At 49.0% G+C, this 14,178-nt stretch overlaps 1 protein-coding gene across 1 annotated transcript in view; it reads left to right on the forward strand.

Annotated features, from left to right (window-relative positions):
• The window catches only part of ANP32A (acidic nuclear phosphoprotein 32 family member A), a 158,474-nt gene that overhangs the window by 58,406 nt on the left and 85,890 nt on the right, over positions 1–14,178 (forward strand). Inside the window, exon 2 of the mRNA XM_086957965.1 lies at positions 4,347–4,496. Within this exon, the coding sequence (XP_086814091.1) occupies positions 4,347–4,496 (150 nt within the window). The remainder of the gene's footprint in view (positions 1–4,346; positions 4,497–14,178) is intronic.

Here is a 14,178-nt window from a genome sequence, read left to right on the forward strand (position 1 = left end):
ATTTCGCCAGTAGGCGGCAGGATTGCGCTGGCAGGTCTCGCCAATCAAGACTGCCGACAGAGCATTAAGATATGCTTTCATGTAGCCGTCATAACAGATACTGAGAATACGGCTGGTAGGTTATTATTAGAATTGTTTGGTAATTAATGCTGTCTCTGCACAAGCTAGCATCTGTGGCTTGGAAGCTTATGTAACGAGCAGTGGGATACCACGTACTTAAAGGTGCTGGCGCGATCGAGGGCTGGAGGCACCGGTAACCCGATATCCACCACAGAGCAACAACAAGCTTCAACGCTTATCACCGCAGCGCGACTCTCTGCAGACTCCCCCTGCATTCCAGAGAGGCGCGCAACGCGATCCGGTCTATGCTGTGGAGAGAAGAACTGGCCGCGCACAACGTTATCCTATGGGACAACGCTGCACGCGCGGCCAGGTCTTGTAGCCACATTCCAGCTCGTTGTCGGCCGAGACGCCAGCTATAGTTCTCTGGCGAGAACGCGCTTCGCGCGTTACTAGCCAAGACCTAAAAACCATGGGTACCTTTTCAGATTTCTTGAAAAAATATCTGAATCCTATTCTAGTGCACACAATAGGACTAGTAACTATTGTGAATATAAACAATATAGTAGCAAAACAATTTACTAAAAGTGTAAAAAGTAAACAATATTGTAACATTGGTAAAATCATACAGCCTTTCTTTATGTCAACATTTACGATCCCACCCTCTCTTCTTTGGTAACTAAACTAATCTTCGCAATAAAGAATGGGCCAAATTCAACTTTAAAAGATGGTTCACACTCGCATACCTTCTCTGGACAGAGAAGCAGTGTTTATTATAATAGCAGTGCCTGCTGTTCTCTGCATCGGCAGGCAGGCACATCTACTGCTGAAGAAAGGCTCAATGTACCTTCTGTTAGCCTTCAGGAAATAGGAAGGTGCTATAGCTCTGTATGTTCTCGGTCTGTGGTACGAAATCCGTCTCTCTCTCCCGCCCCCCAGAAGGCCTTGGTAACCTCTTGCTCTCTCAACAAGCATTGGCATAGATAAGTATTTAGTTATGCAGCACAATATCCTTGGTGCAACAACATCAACTGTTGCATGGCTAAACACTTATAAGGTTCCAAAGGCGAGACCTATTGGCTATGCCAATGCTTGTTTTTTTCCAGAAGCAAAACCCTGACAGGCACCAAATTGGGGATGGTAGCAAATGTTACAGAGTTGAGCAGCGCTGCATGCCGGAGGCTGATTAGCTCATCAGCGTGAAGGGCAGCAGCCGCCCCGAGGGTAAATAAAAGGGCTTCCGGTCTCGCGACTCTCGCACACGCTCCGGGGCTGTTCGGCTGTCGTGGTATGACGTCCTGAGGAGGGATCGCATGGTCACTTTGCACAGGCAGCGGGTAGGCGAAACGGCTGTTTATGTACCATCCTGTACAGCTAAGTGTGTGCTGCGGTCACATTTTAAAATCAAATTTTAGCAACAAAAAAAAGGCTTTAGTGTCTCCGAGTTGTTCAGAAGTGGCGAGGACACCTGGATGCATACGTTGTAATTAGACAATGCCCTTCCGTTTAGTTGCGTAGCAAAGGTACCACAGGCCCAATTACAAGTAAAGAATATGCGTCCACTAACGCTGCTTGGCTAGTTAAGGAGAACCATATTTTTTATGCAGTAGGCCCTGGTTTCACGGCAACTGCTGCACTAAGGGTAGTTATACACATGCCTTCAAATTGGGCATTTGGAACATATATTTTTTTCAAAACTGTATTAAAAAAGCAATAACGCAGGTGCTAGCACACATGTGCCCCATTTAAGGTGCTCATTGCCCATGTCACTGTTAAATCCAGCACAGGGACATAGCAGGGGTGCCAAGGGCCCTAATGTGCACACGGTAAACGGTCTCCCTGCCCCTAGTTTATAGTAAAACGTATCAATAGGGGTTTACCGGGCCACGGTGGGACTGTACGTGCTGCAGCAAAGATATTTACACCCCTGGAATAATGAGAATTCGTTAAAAAAACAAAAACTAAACAGGGACCGCTTAGACGCAAATATTAACCCCCCCTTTGCCTTCAGGCACGCAGCTGTGAGATGAAAATGTCTCCGCTGCACCCCAAGACCATACCACAGTATCTGACATCACAGTGCAACACACCTGACAACATAATGTGCATCAGAACGGTGACCCTACATGAAGGGCAGCGCAATTCAATGGCCGGTGACAGTGTACATTGTTGCACGTGATCAGGTTTAGTCTTCATTCAGCACACGGCCGCAATAGTGATCAGTCACTATTTCTATAACACACACACCAAAGGCTATGCATATATGACTGAGGTTACAAGAGAACTTTCGTCCCACGTCTACGGTAGAGCAATGCTAATCAGTACTATAGTGGTAGCACATGTAATCCGTTTCATTTCCACATAGTTAAAATGCTCGCCTTTGGACAAGAAAGTTCAGTACAGTAGGGCTGTACTGCACTGCGATTTCCCACACGCAATTGGCTGTCTGACGAGAGGTAAAGGCCATCTACCACACATTTTTCAAAGTATGGGGCAAGAAAGAAAACCAGTAATGGCCGCGCGGCCGTTTCACTTTCACGGCCGCACGGCCATTACTTGTTTTCAGCCAAACTGAAACAAAAATGAAGAGCTGACGAGGAGGGAGTAGGAGACAGGAGGGGGTAGGGGAGGGCATTTAGGCGCACGATCAAAGAAACCAAATGGCAGCTGTGCACGCCACAGGCGCTCTTGTGCGCATAATAGCAAGCTGGTGGCGGGCAAGGTAGCACTTTTAAAAGCAGCTACTAAATGTCTCGGCCAGGGCAGCGCATGCGCTGGATCAGACGAGACCTAAAAAGGGCAGCGCTATAGCTCTGTATGTTCTCGGTCTCTGGTGCAAAGTCTCTCCCTCTCTTCCTCCTCCAGAAAAAGACCTTGGCAAACTCCAGCTTTTTGCATTTTGCATTTTGTGGAACAATGCTCATTGTCAATTAATAAACGAGAAGTGAAAATATTTGATTCTATGAAACCTTGATCATAATTTCAAAACAATTATTGAAACCGAGAGCTCTATTCGGATGAACTAACATAAAGGTTTTCACACAGACTTGGTTATCACGTTGCAATAAATAGTGACATGAGTAAATGTACATTTGATATACAAATAACTAGCATATGGAATTTAAAAAGGGGGATCCTGAATGGAATAACATAATCCTGACATTTAAGCCTCTTGTTGTGAGACTTATGGGTTAACCCCTTTCCATTCTAGTCAGCCGTCCTTGCTCTGTCTCCAGTTTTTTCATCATTCAGAAGATTTGACTGCTAGAATTGGGAGCAATATATTAGATATAGCCTTCAGAACTGGAGAGCGCGCCAGATGTGGCCTGTAGAACTGGTTATAATACTCCCAATCTGCTCTCCTGTACTGTGAACAATGTTTGAGGTGTGGCCTACAGAACTGGACACAGTATTCTAAGTGGCCTTCAGAGCTTGAAACAGTACACCACATACGGCCTCCAGAAGTAAACACATTACAAAGTGCGCTCTGTAGAGCAGGCCAAAATACTCCATACGTGTCTTTAAAAGCTGCAGAGAATACTGCATATGTGGTTCTTCGAACTTGAAAGAATGCTCTAAATGTAGCTTTTCCAATGTGCAGCCCAGTAGGCAAAACTAGTGTGAGAGCTAAAGCACTGCTAGCCCAATCATGGCTACACTAAACTAGGTAAGTTGTAGAGCCAAGACTTCAGCACTCTGCCAAGGATTCTTCCGTGAACAAAGATGCATTTTGTATTTCCGTGTGCCAAGGTTCTGGGGGAAGAACAGCTTCATTCCTACTGCTTGCTGTTCAGTTGTGGGCCAACAGATAAAGTAAATATTATTGTGAAGATTGCATAAAAAATATGACAGCACCCATTTTGGAGTTCAAAGAAGAGAGCGTCTCTGCCTCTGATGCGGTTTGCGTGGCTTGTCCAGGTATCGCTTCAACAGGTCGCCATGATTTTTAATCCTAGGCCCTGATTACCCTCACTTATTACCCACCTGCAATCCGATTTGTACCTCCTTTCTTCTCATGCCAGTCCCATTGAATCCTCCCTGCTCTCCCTGTGTACCAGCAAGACGCCCAAATTAGCTACTTACAGTGCACTCAGTTTTCAGATAGTTTTGTTGGAAAAAGTACTCTCCATATGCAAGACTCTTTCCTCACTCCTTTTGTTTTGTCCCTACCTTTTCTCTCTAGGTCACATTTTTTTTCATCTCTCCGGTCTTGTTGAGGGGACCCAAAGGTGGCCATAGGCACTGCACAAATAAATTTAATATTGTCCTTTTGTTTTCACTTTCAGGTGAAAGAGCTGGTTCTTGACAATTGTCGGTCCAATGAAGGAAAAATTGAGGGTCTTACAGATGAATTTGCAGAGCTCGAGTTCCTCAGCACAATCAATGTGGGCCTGACCTCCGTGGCAAACCTACCAAAGTTAAACAAACTAAAAAAGGTAAGTGTACCACCACCAGTGGTGGCTGGTGACATTTGAAAGTGGTGAGGCGGAAACTTTCTGTTGGAGTGCACCGTGGCAAGATTTCACTTCGTATATCTGACCTTTTTCAAAATCAGATGAGTCATTAAGTTTATAGGGAATTTCACCTTCCCAGTTCCCTCGAAAAAAATTAAAAGTGTGAAGTGGACACACAGTAATAGAATATGGCTTTTGAAAAACCTCACAATGTTGTTTACTTTGTTTGCTGATGGTGGCTTTCACATCATGGATGATGGAGGCAGGCAAGTCTTCTATGTTTTAGATTTAGTAAATTAATTAAGGAAGGGGGTCAGTCAGCAAGAGTGAGGCCATTTCTGCTGTATAAGAGGGGCCTATGTGTGCTAATAAAAAGTCTGCCCTTTCCAAAACCTTTGTAGAAAATCCACTTTTTTATTTTTTTTTATTTTTTATTTTTAAAACCTTTATTATAAAAGAGCACACAGCTATTCAGCCTAACATCCCGGAGGCAAGGCAGCATAGAATCAGGAGGAGAAAAGTGCAAGGTGATTCACATCAGAACATTGCAGGTTGTTTTTTGTTTTTTAAGAAAGAGAACTAAACCAAGAAAAGAAACGCCAAAAGGCGCGTGAGAGTGGCAATGGAGCAGTAGAGATGTCAAGGAGTCGGCAAAAGGCAGAGGAGGACAGGTAGAGAATCAATAAAAAGAATGAATGGTAGGATAGGAAGGGGGGGGGGGAAAGCAGGAGAAGTACAAACAGCATAAAACAGTTGGTGTCACAGGTTACGGTGATAAGTGCTCGTCCAGAGGGACAGGTTCCGGCGGCAGGCACACATCGCCCCTGTACGCATTCCATGCCCCCCACACTTTATTCCATGTCTGAGGCCTCCCCCTGGCCACATAGACCGTCTTTTCTCGGAGCATGCACCAATCCATGTTGGCTTTCCATTGTACCACCAGGGGGGCTGTAGCAGCACCCCACTTTTGAGCAATATCACGCTTGGCAACCATATTGCCCAATGTCACCCAACGAGTCTGCGCCGTGTTGTGGTCAGACGGTTCCCAAACGTTAAGGAGACACCTCCGCGCCTCCGCAGCCAACACCACATCAGTCACCTCCCTCATGATCCGGTGCACTCTCACCCAGTAGGGGGCAATGACGGGGCATTTCCACAGAATATGTAAAAAGGTTGCGAGAGCACCACAACCTCGACGACAAAGGCCATCCGGCGAGAATCCCATATGCAGGAGCCGAGGGCCGGTGATATACACCCGGTGAAGGATTTCGAATTGCACCAGTCGGAGACGTGAGGAGATAGCGACCTCCTTAGGGGAGGACACTGCACTCTGCCAGTCCTCATCGTCAAGTTCCAGGCCGTCCGTCGTCCATTGGTCTCGCAAGCACAGGAGGAGATCAGTTCGAACATTAATCAATTTCTTATAGCACAGGGAAATTGCACTGTCAGGCATATGGCAATCCAGTATCCTGTCCTCTAAGGGGGAGCTTTCGGGGATCTCTCCCTCCGACGGCTTGGCAGAGAGCAACGCGTGTCTCAGCTGGGCGTAGCGGAAAAACTCCGAATCGCCCAAACGGTATGCGGCCTGCAGTTGAGGAAAGGTCTTGACTTCGCCCTTAATAACCATATCGCCCACCCTGGAGATGCCTATGAGATCCCATTTGTCGAAGCCCTTGGTGTGCCACAGCCTGCCCAAGATATCAGAGTCGTACAGTGGGGTAAACCTAGTCAGTCTGCCCTGCCGACCCTGCGCTTTAGTGATCGTCCGCCAAATGTGAACCGCTGCCTTGGTCGGGCCTGACAGGCACCGATCAAAGGATCTAGAATACAGGGCACGATAGTAGTTGCTACCGCGTAAGAGCCATCTGTCCATTGCGTAGCCTGGGCTATCAGCAGGGCCATAGAAGCCGTGGTTGATAGCAGTGAGCTGAGAGGACCAATAGTACCGACGTACATCCGGCAGGGCTATGCCTCCGTCGTACCACGGTAACGTGAGCTTCTGGATGGCGACACGAGGACGACCATCCCAGAGCAAGGCCCGTTGCAAACTCTCAATCTCCCGAAAATAGCGGGCCGGGACCGGGTCCTGAGTGTTCTGTAAGGCATACGGGAACCTGGGCAAGGACATCATTTTGAACAGTGCTGCCCGGCCCAGGAGAGAAAGCGGGAGCCTGCGCCAGCTATCCACGTCTCTCCGCAGCCGCTGGAGAGGGGGGAGCAGATTGTGGTCGTATCGCGCCTTAGAACTACCGGAAATGTAAATTCCCAGGTACCTAAAGCCATGTCCTGCCATCTGGATATTGAAGCTCTGGGGAGGCGCGGCATGTCCCCCTTCAGAATGTAAAGAGAAGACTTGGCCCAGTTGATGACCAGGCCAGAGTGGCGTCCAAAAAGCCTGAGCACGTCGCATGCCACAATGAGCGACTTTCAGGGGGAAGTAAGATAGAGCAGAATATCATCTGCGTACAGGGAAACTCTATCTTCAAAGCCGGGGGCCCAGGTTATGCCATGTATGTCCGGGTGTGTACGTAGCATGGCCGCAAGCGGCTCAAGAGCCAGGGCAAACAGGAGAGGTGACAGGGGGCAACCCTGCCTGGTACCTCGGTGAAGGGCAAAGGACGCCGACACGCGGCCATTGACTGTGACATTAGCCAGCGGGCCAGCGTAAAGGAGTTGCACCCACCTCACGAAGACCGGTCCAAATCCAAGCTTCGCCAGCACCGCCCAGAGATAACTCCACTCAAGCGAGTCAAAAGCCATCGTGGCGTCAAGAGAAGCAAGCACCGCCGGTTCCTCGAGGGTGTGGGCTCTGGCCATAACACCATGGAGCCGACGCAGGTTAAGGGCAGTGTTACGGCGGGGGATGAAACCCGACTGGTCCGGGTGCACCAAATCACCGATGACTCCAACCAATCGATTGGCAAGCAGTTTGGCTAGGATCTTAGGCTCCACATTGAGGAGAGAGATAGGACGCTAGGATCGGCACACGTCTCTAGGTTTTCCCTCTTTGTGGATAAGCACGATGGTGGCCAGCCTCTGGTCAAAGGGGAGGAAGCCCTCGTCCAATGCCTTCATAAACATAGTCCGCAGGTGCGTGGATACCACATCCGGTCGAATTTTGTATAACTCGACCGGAATACCATTGGGGCCAGTCGCTTTACCCGACCTTAGTGCACGGATCGCCACGGCGATCTCGTCAGCGGATATGTCTCGATCTAAGTCGGCACAGTCCTCTTCAGAAAGACAGGGAAGGTCAATCGTTGAGAGGAACGCAGCTGAGTCAGCCTCGGAGCGGTCTGAGTTGGAAGTGTAGACACCCCGGAAATAATCAGCAAAGGACTCGGCAATAGCACTTGGGTCCGTGACGGCGACCCCGTCGTCGCCCAAGATCTCAGGCACCACGCGGCTAGCCATCTCGCGTCTGTCCAGCCAAGCCAGCAGTTTCCCAGCTTTATCCCCAACGTCGTAGATACGACCTTGCTGTTCCTTGGCCAGGGTAAGGGCAGCATTCGTGGCAAGATCATGGTATTCCGTCTGTTTAAGGGAAAGGGCATGTAAAAGAGAGGGGTCGGGCTCAGGTCCCAGTCGGGACTCGAGGCGCAAAACCTCATCTTCCATACACGTGAGGGCGGCATCTCTGATTCGCCTGGCCTCTGCAATGAGAGCAAGAGCCTCACCCCTTAACACAGTCTTGAATGCCTCCCACAAGGTAATAGCCGAGCCAACCGAGCCCACATTCTCCGAGAAGTAGAGGTCGATGGCCTTAGCAAGGAGTGCACGGGTCTTGAGATTACGGAAATACCATGGGTTAACCGCCACCGGCCGGTCAGACAGGACGATGTTAAAATCAAACGAGACCCACAACGGGGAGTGGTCCGAGATACCCCGTGCCAAAAAACGGGCCTCAGACACGGCAGACGCATGTGCAGCTAAGGTAAAAACGTAGTCTATATGGGAGAGACTACCATGGGCACTCGAAAGGAAGGAGAAATGGCGGAGCGCGGGATGTAGAAGTCGCCAACTGTCCCCCAAACCCATGGAGTCTAGAAAGGAAGGCAACCACAGTTGGGAACTGCGGAGATCTCTCGGCGGTTGGCGGTCCAGGGAGCCAGAGCAGACCGAGTTGAAGTCACCCCCCATTATCAATAGACCATCAGGCAAGGACAAAATGGCGCCACCAAGGTCCTGGAAAGTACTGGATTGTAGGCCTGGGGGAACATAAACCGAAAGTAGCGCGAGGGAACGCCCTTGCCATCTCCCCGCCACTGCAGCGTAGCGCCCCCTCTCATCAATCACAGTGACGTCTATCTCAAGGGGAAGGGACGCACGCACTAGGATTCCCGCCCCCCGGGAGCCCGAGGAGAACCCAGAATGGGCAACCATCTTGTAGCCTTTACGATTAAGAGCTTTGCAAGAGTTTCCAATCAAATGCGTCTCTTGTAGGAGCACAATATCGGGCATATGTCTCTTAAGCAGTTGAATCACCACCCCTCTCTTAACACGGTCACCCAACCCATTAACATTCCAACTGATCACTTTTAATTTCCTACCCCCCATCGTCCCGCAACCCGTCCCACCCAACCCCAGCCAACCCAACCTTCAAGTGAAAAACAGCAGTAAACATGATCCATTGCCTAGAGGAAAGAAGAAAGAAAGAACGAACAAACAAATAAACTTGTATAATTGTACCCCCCACCCTGCACCCCTGCATCAGACCAAAAAGCCCCCCCAACCAGCAGTGTGCCTGTCGCCCCATAAACTACTCTACAAAAAGTCCCAGAGGAGTAAGGAATCTCCACGAACACCTCCCGCCACCCTCCATGTAAAGACAGGAAAGTCAGCAGGGTCACTTAAAAACAATACCGACAGTCTCATGAAGCGGGGTCACCAAACGCCGGTGTTACACAGTAGAGCCAAGTCTCATAGATCCGAGCCACCAGCCGCACCTCCATCTTGTTCATCTTGAGCGTCCCGACGCGGCGACAAAGTGTCCAACCATTCACTCACATTCTTGGCGAAGTCAAAGAACAGGGCACGGCCCTCATGCTCAACCCGGAGTTTGGCTGGGAACATCATAGAGTACTTATATCCCATATCTCGCAGTCGTCGCTTTACGCCCGCATAGCTCTGGCGCTGTCGCTGAACAGCCCTGGTAAAGTCCGGGTAGAAGTGTATTTCAGCGTTCTGGTACTTAAGTGGTCCATGCCGTCTGGACGCCTGCAGGACCGCATCTCGGTCCCGAAAGTTGAGAAGCCGTGCTACGATGGGTCTAGGCGCCACGCCCGACTTCGGCGGGCCGCCCGGCATCCGATGGGCACGCTCCACAGAGAAGAAGTTACTAAGGCCAGACGGTGCTAAATGGGTCTTTATCAGGTCCTCCACAAAGAGGTCCGTCGCCGCTTCCTCCGACCCCTCCGGAACACCGACAATGCGGACGTTCTGCCTCCTGGCACGTCCCTCAAAGTCCTCCAGCCTCCTCGAGAATTGGTTCGCAGTCACCCGCAGGTTCCGGACCTCGGTTTGCAGGTCCGAGACGTCGACCGTTAGGCTGGAGGTCTTAATGTCCAGTGTCTTCACTCGATCATTAGTCTTGCCCAAGTCGGCTCTAATGAGAGTCAGATCAACAGCCATAGTGTCCACCTTGTGGGTCAAGATCTCATGTTGCTGCTGCATGTCAGCCCGAAAACTGGTAATGGCTCCCATGATGTCGCTCAGGGTAGGCTCGGAGCCGTCAGGTGAGCCCGTAGATGTAAGGCTCTTGGCAGAAGATCCTGTGGCAGGCGGCGTCTTCGGCTGGACATATCGCTCAATTCTACTCTGTTGTGACTGTGCTTTTCCGCGGACGCCTTTGTTCGACGTCTTGTCGGGGTCCCCTCTGCCCGCCATGTTGGTTCCGATGAGGACAAAGCGCTGCACCAGCCAAGCCCGAGCCCAGCGAGCCAAGAAGAAAATCCGAGCTAGACAGTTAGACCAGGCCGATGAAAGAACGCACTGTAGGCACTAGCACTACGCCAGTAGGGACAGCAGGCAGTCACTACGCAGTCCAATCATGCGGAGTGGCGGAGACCGGAGAGACAATGGCACAGCCCTGGCACGGAGTTCAACTCGACGTAGCTCAGCGTAGGAACCACCGATTCGAAGGCGGAAGGCAGCTCCCGCCTCAGTAGACCACCAGCAATAAGAATCCACCCCCGTGGATCAGGATTTCAGACAGGATATATGAGGAGGATCGGAAGGTCCGCGGAGCTCCGAGCTTACGCGGCCATCTTGGTTGCCCGCGAAGCTCCTCCCCCCCCAATCCACTTTCTTGATGCTGGGCAAGTGCATGATAATTGGAGCCTGTGCTGTGATGGAAATGACCCAATCTGCAAGTGCAAAATACTGCTCACGTCCGTGGTAACAAAGGGGGCAAAATGTACCTAAAGACCATTTGCATACGTCCTTAGCCTTGATCTAAATTGCGGGGTTGTTCATACCGGTTTCGTTTTCAAACCACTTGTACCCACTACCCACATACATCAACGGTTGACACATCAGCATATTTGGAGCTTAATATGCAAAAACACGAGTCCCTAAAAAACAAACAATATCACATGGCCACAAAACACCCATTAAAATCTAACAGTCTTATGACAATAACGCAGTATAACCCAAACTCCCATTAGTAGAATTTTTTACTATTGGCAACCCATACCAACAATCTCATCAAAATGGCGGCATGTTGTATTTGACACACTTTGCACAACTGTAATGAGGGCATTACTTTCTCACATTACATACAAATAAACTCCAAGATACGCTTGGAGGATGGGAGCAACCCTTCCACATGCCCCCGCCTCCTACCCCTACTGCATGTGTAAGTCTACTAATAGGAGGGTGTTGTATACAGGGCCGCCTGCTTCTGTCAGAGACGAAGGGAGGAAAGAGCAGCCCGTCTCTCCCCCTGCACACTTCACCGACCCACAGTGGCACCTCCTGCTACGTCCAAAATTACAACCAATCCAATGTGGCTGCCCCTGAGTCTAATACCAACCGTCACAGTGAGAATGCGCTGGGGCCATTTCGGACAGTCAAAGGCTGATGGCGGGGGGAGGGTGGTGCTTTCCTATTTGAACCGAGATCACAATTTCCGTCTCAATAGTAATATTCATACATTTTTCGTTTACACCAGTACGCATAGCTATATACAACACATAATTTAAACCTCGCATTCTTCCTTATAAGCAAAAAAACATTTTGGTGTGCAATAAAAAATAAATATTTTCTGTGCTCCCATGCAGGCACGGCTCGCGGGTTGGGGGGGGGGGGGGGGAGGGGGAGGGTCACGCGGGGGTAGGTGGCAGGGTCCAGGGAATTCAATTAAATATAATATATAAATATAAAAGAAAAGGAAAACTTACCTCAGCCAGCCCGCGCCACCTGCTCCACTTGGCGCCTTGTTCACGAACGGCCCTGGACAGGAGTGGAGTGGCAGCATCTCCCAGCCAATCCTGGCGCTGCCAGCAGCCCCAGGCATGGCAAAGGACACGGCCAATTTTCGCCCGAGGCACGCCCATTAGGAGCCCGAATGGGTGGTTGCCCATGCGCAAACAAGGGAAACCACAAGTGCGCATGAGTGGGCAAGGTGCGAGAATTCGCCCTCCGTCCCCACTTATGCGCACTTGTGTTTTGCTGCTACCCCTGGTGACAGTCATCATGTCAGTCAACATAACGCCAGACCGCCCACCCCCTTCGTGGGCGGTCGGACGTCATGCTGACTAGTTCTCCCTCGGCGTCTTTGAACTTAAGTAAACTGATTCAGTTTACTTCAGTTCAAACGCCGAGGGAGCTGCGGGCGGGAGGGGGTTGGGGGCTACGCCCCCATGGCCCAATGGACGCACCGCACCTGACCACCACTGCTTACCAAAAAAGCCCACGCTGTTTTGCTAACTGCGGCTGTGTAGGTGTGGGGGAGGTCTTAAACATGGGGAAACGAAATCTTGGAAGGCCTGAGTTAAGACACTTAGGGCAGTGCTTGGATTCACAGGTAGATATGAAAGTTCTTTGCTCTAAAGATTAAAAGACAAGCTTAACACCTTGGCTGCTAGAGGTTTTCCCCCGCGGAGCTGCATTCCCTGATTTCCCATTGTTCATGACGAGCTCAGTTCGTCATGAGCAGCGAAGGGGTTAATAAGTGCCTACGTTTAGTATTATAACAGCTGAATAGTGCAGCCTATTTTCAGAACATAATTCACTTGTCAAACGCGTATTTTTTTTTTTTTAATGACAGTACTAATTGCCAGAATTCTATCGACGCGCACTCGAGAAATGTGATTGTGCAGTCGCAGCATTTTCCACATAATCAATGGCTGCATAATCCATCAACTGACTAATTTTGAGATTTTAGCAAAAAAAAACATTGTTGCTAGCTAAAGCAGATCAAAAGTTAGGGAAATTGCTGCACATGTGCTACAAATGTTTAACTGGTCAGCTTTCAGCTGTTTATATCGATCACGCTTTAAATGGGAAGGAATTAAGGTTGGAAAGTGTAAATATGATACTAAAATGCCAAAATGTTGATGATAATAATAGCACATACTGCTGCATAATGTGCCTTTTCTTGCTACACATTTCGGACCGACCTTCTGTTTAATTTGCTGATCTGCTGACCCAGATTATGTTTTGTAGCCTATACTTTGTGAATAAGCGCATTTCACATGGCATCTGTCCAGATATCTTTTACCGTTGAAATTACTAGTTTATGCTCCTTAAGATGGTGGCTGATATCAAGTATAGAATTGCAGACAACCATCTTTCTGAGGGCACAATCTGAATTTAGGGATTTTGCAGTTCAGTTATGCGCTGCTTAATTTTGAGTCATGTTCTCAAGAAGGGTCTCCGAGAGGTTCTCCTTAACTGACGAAGACCATGTTTCTTCAACGGCTGAGCTGTTTTGTCCTTCTGTTGAATGTTTTCCCAAGAAGCTTTTGTCACATTAGCCAGTATGCACTGATTTTTCACAATTCCCAAATTGATCATATTAGATTTGCACGGTTTGTTAAAACCATCTCCTGAGAACAAGCAAGAATTTGATTTATTTCCCATGAACTTTCACAGTTCGGTCATTGGTTGAAAATGTTTTGGTCCTCTGATTATTGGTGCAGTGCGAGAAGTCTGAAAGGTTTTCAAGCGTCTGCTGAACTGAAACTAGTGAGATTCGGATGCACAGGGGCGTTTATGGACACAGAAAGATTGCCCTCAGCACTTTAGTTTCTTCATGGGGCGTTGTTTGATCTGATCCTCTCAAGTGGATTGCAGATTCCTGAATGGTATGTTTGGATCTAACCACAGACATTGCCACAAGATAATGCAGATTATTGATATCACCAGAAGCAACTAGAGATTTGTTGACCTTACCATAGAGACATCTGTGTTGGTGCAGCCATAATTTGTCTGTCTGATTTTTCACTTTTTTACCGCCTAGCAAAGACATTTTTGGGATTGCTGGTTTAAACTCTAAATCCAAAAACCAAAACAAGCACCACTATTGCCAATTACTTAATGGGGGTCTTTAACTTGGATGTGTTCGGAGCTAAATTAAAGAAGCACGGGGAAACTATCCCGCCTGCTGCCTCCTCCTTTCACCGGATCGACTAATACAGGATCAGTTTCAAACTCCACTTTA

This window comes from Lissotriton vulgaris, chromosome 2_1 (genome assembly GCF_964263255.1).
Source record: "Lissotriton vulgaris chromosome 2_1, aLisVul1.2, whole genome shotgun sequence".
NCBI classification, from domain to species: Eukaryota; Metazoa; Chordata; class Amphibia; order Caudata; family Salamandridae; genus Lissotriton; species Lissotriton vulgaris.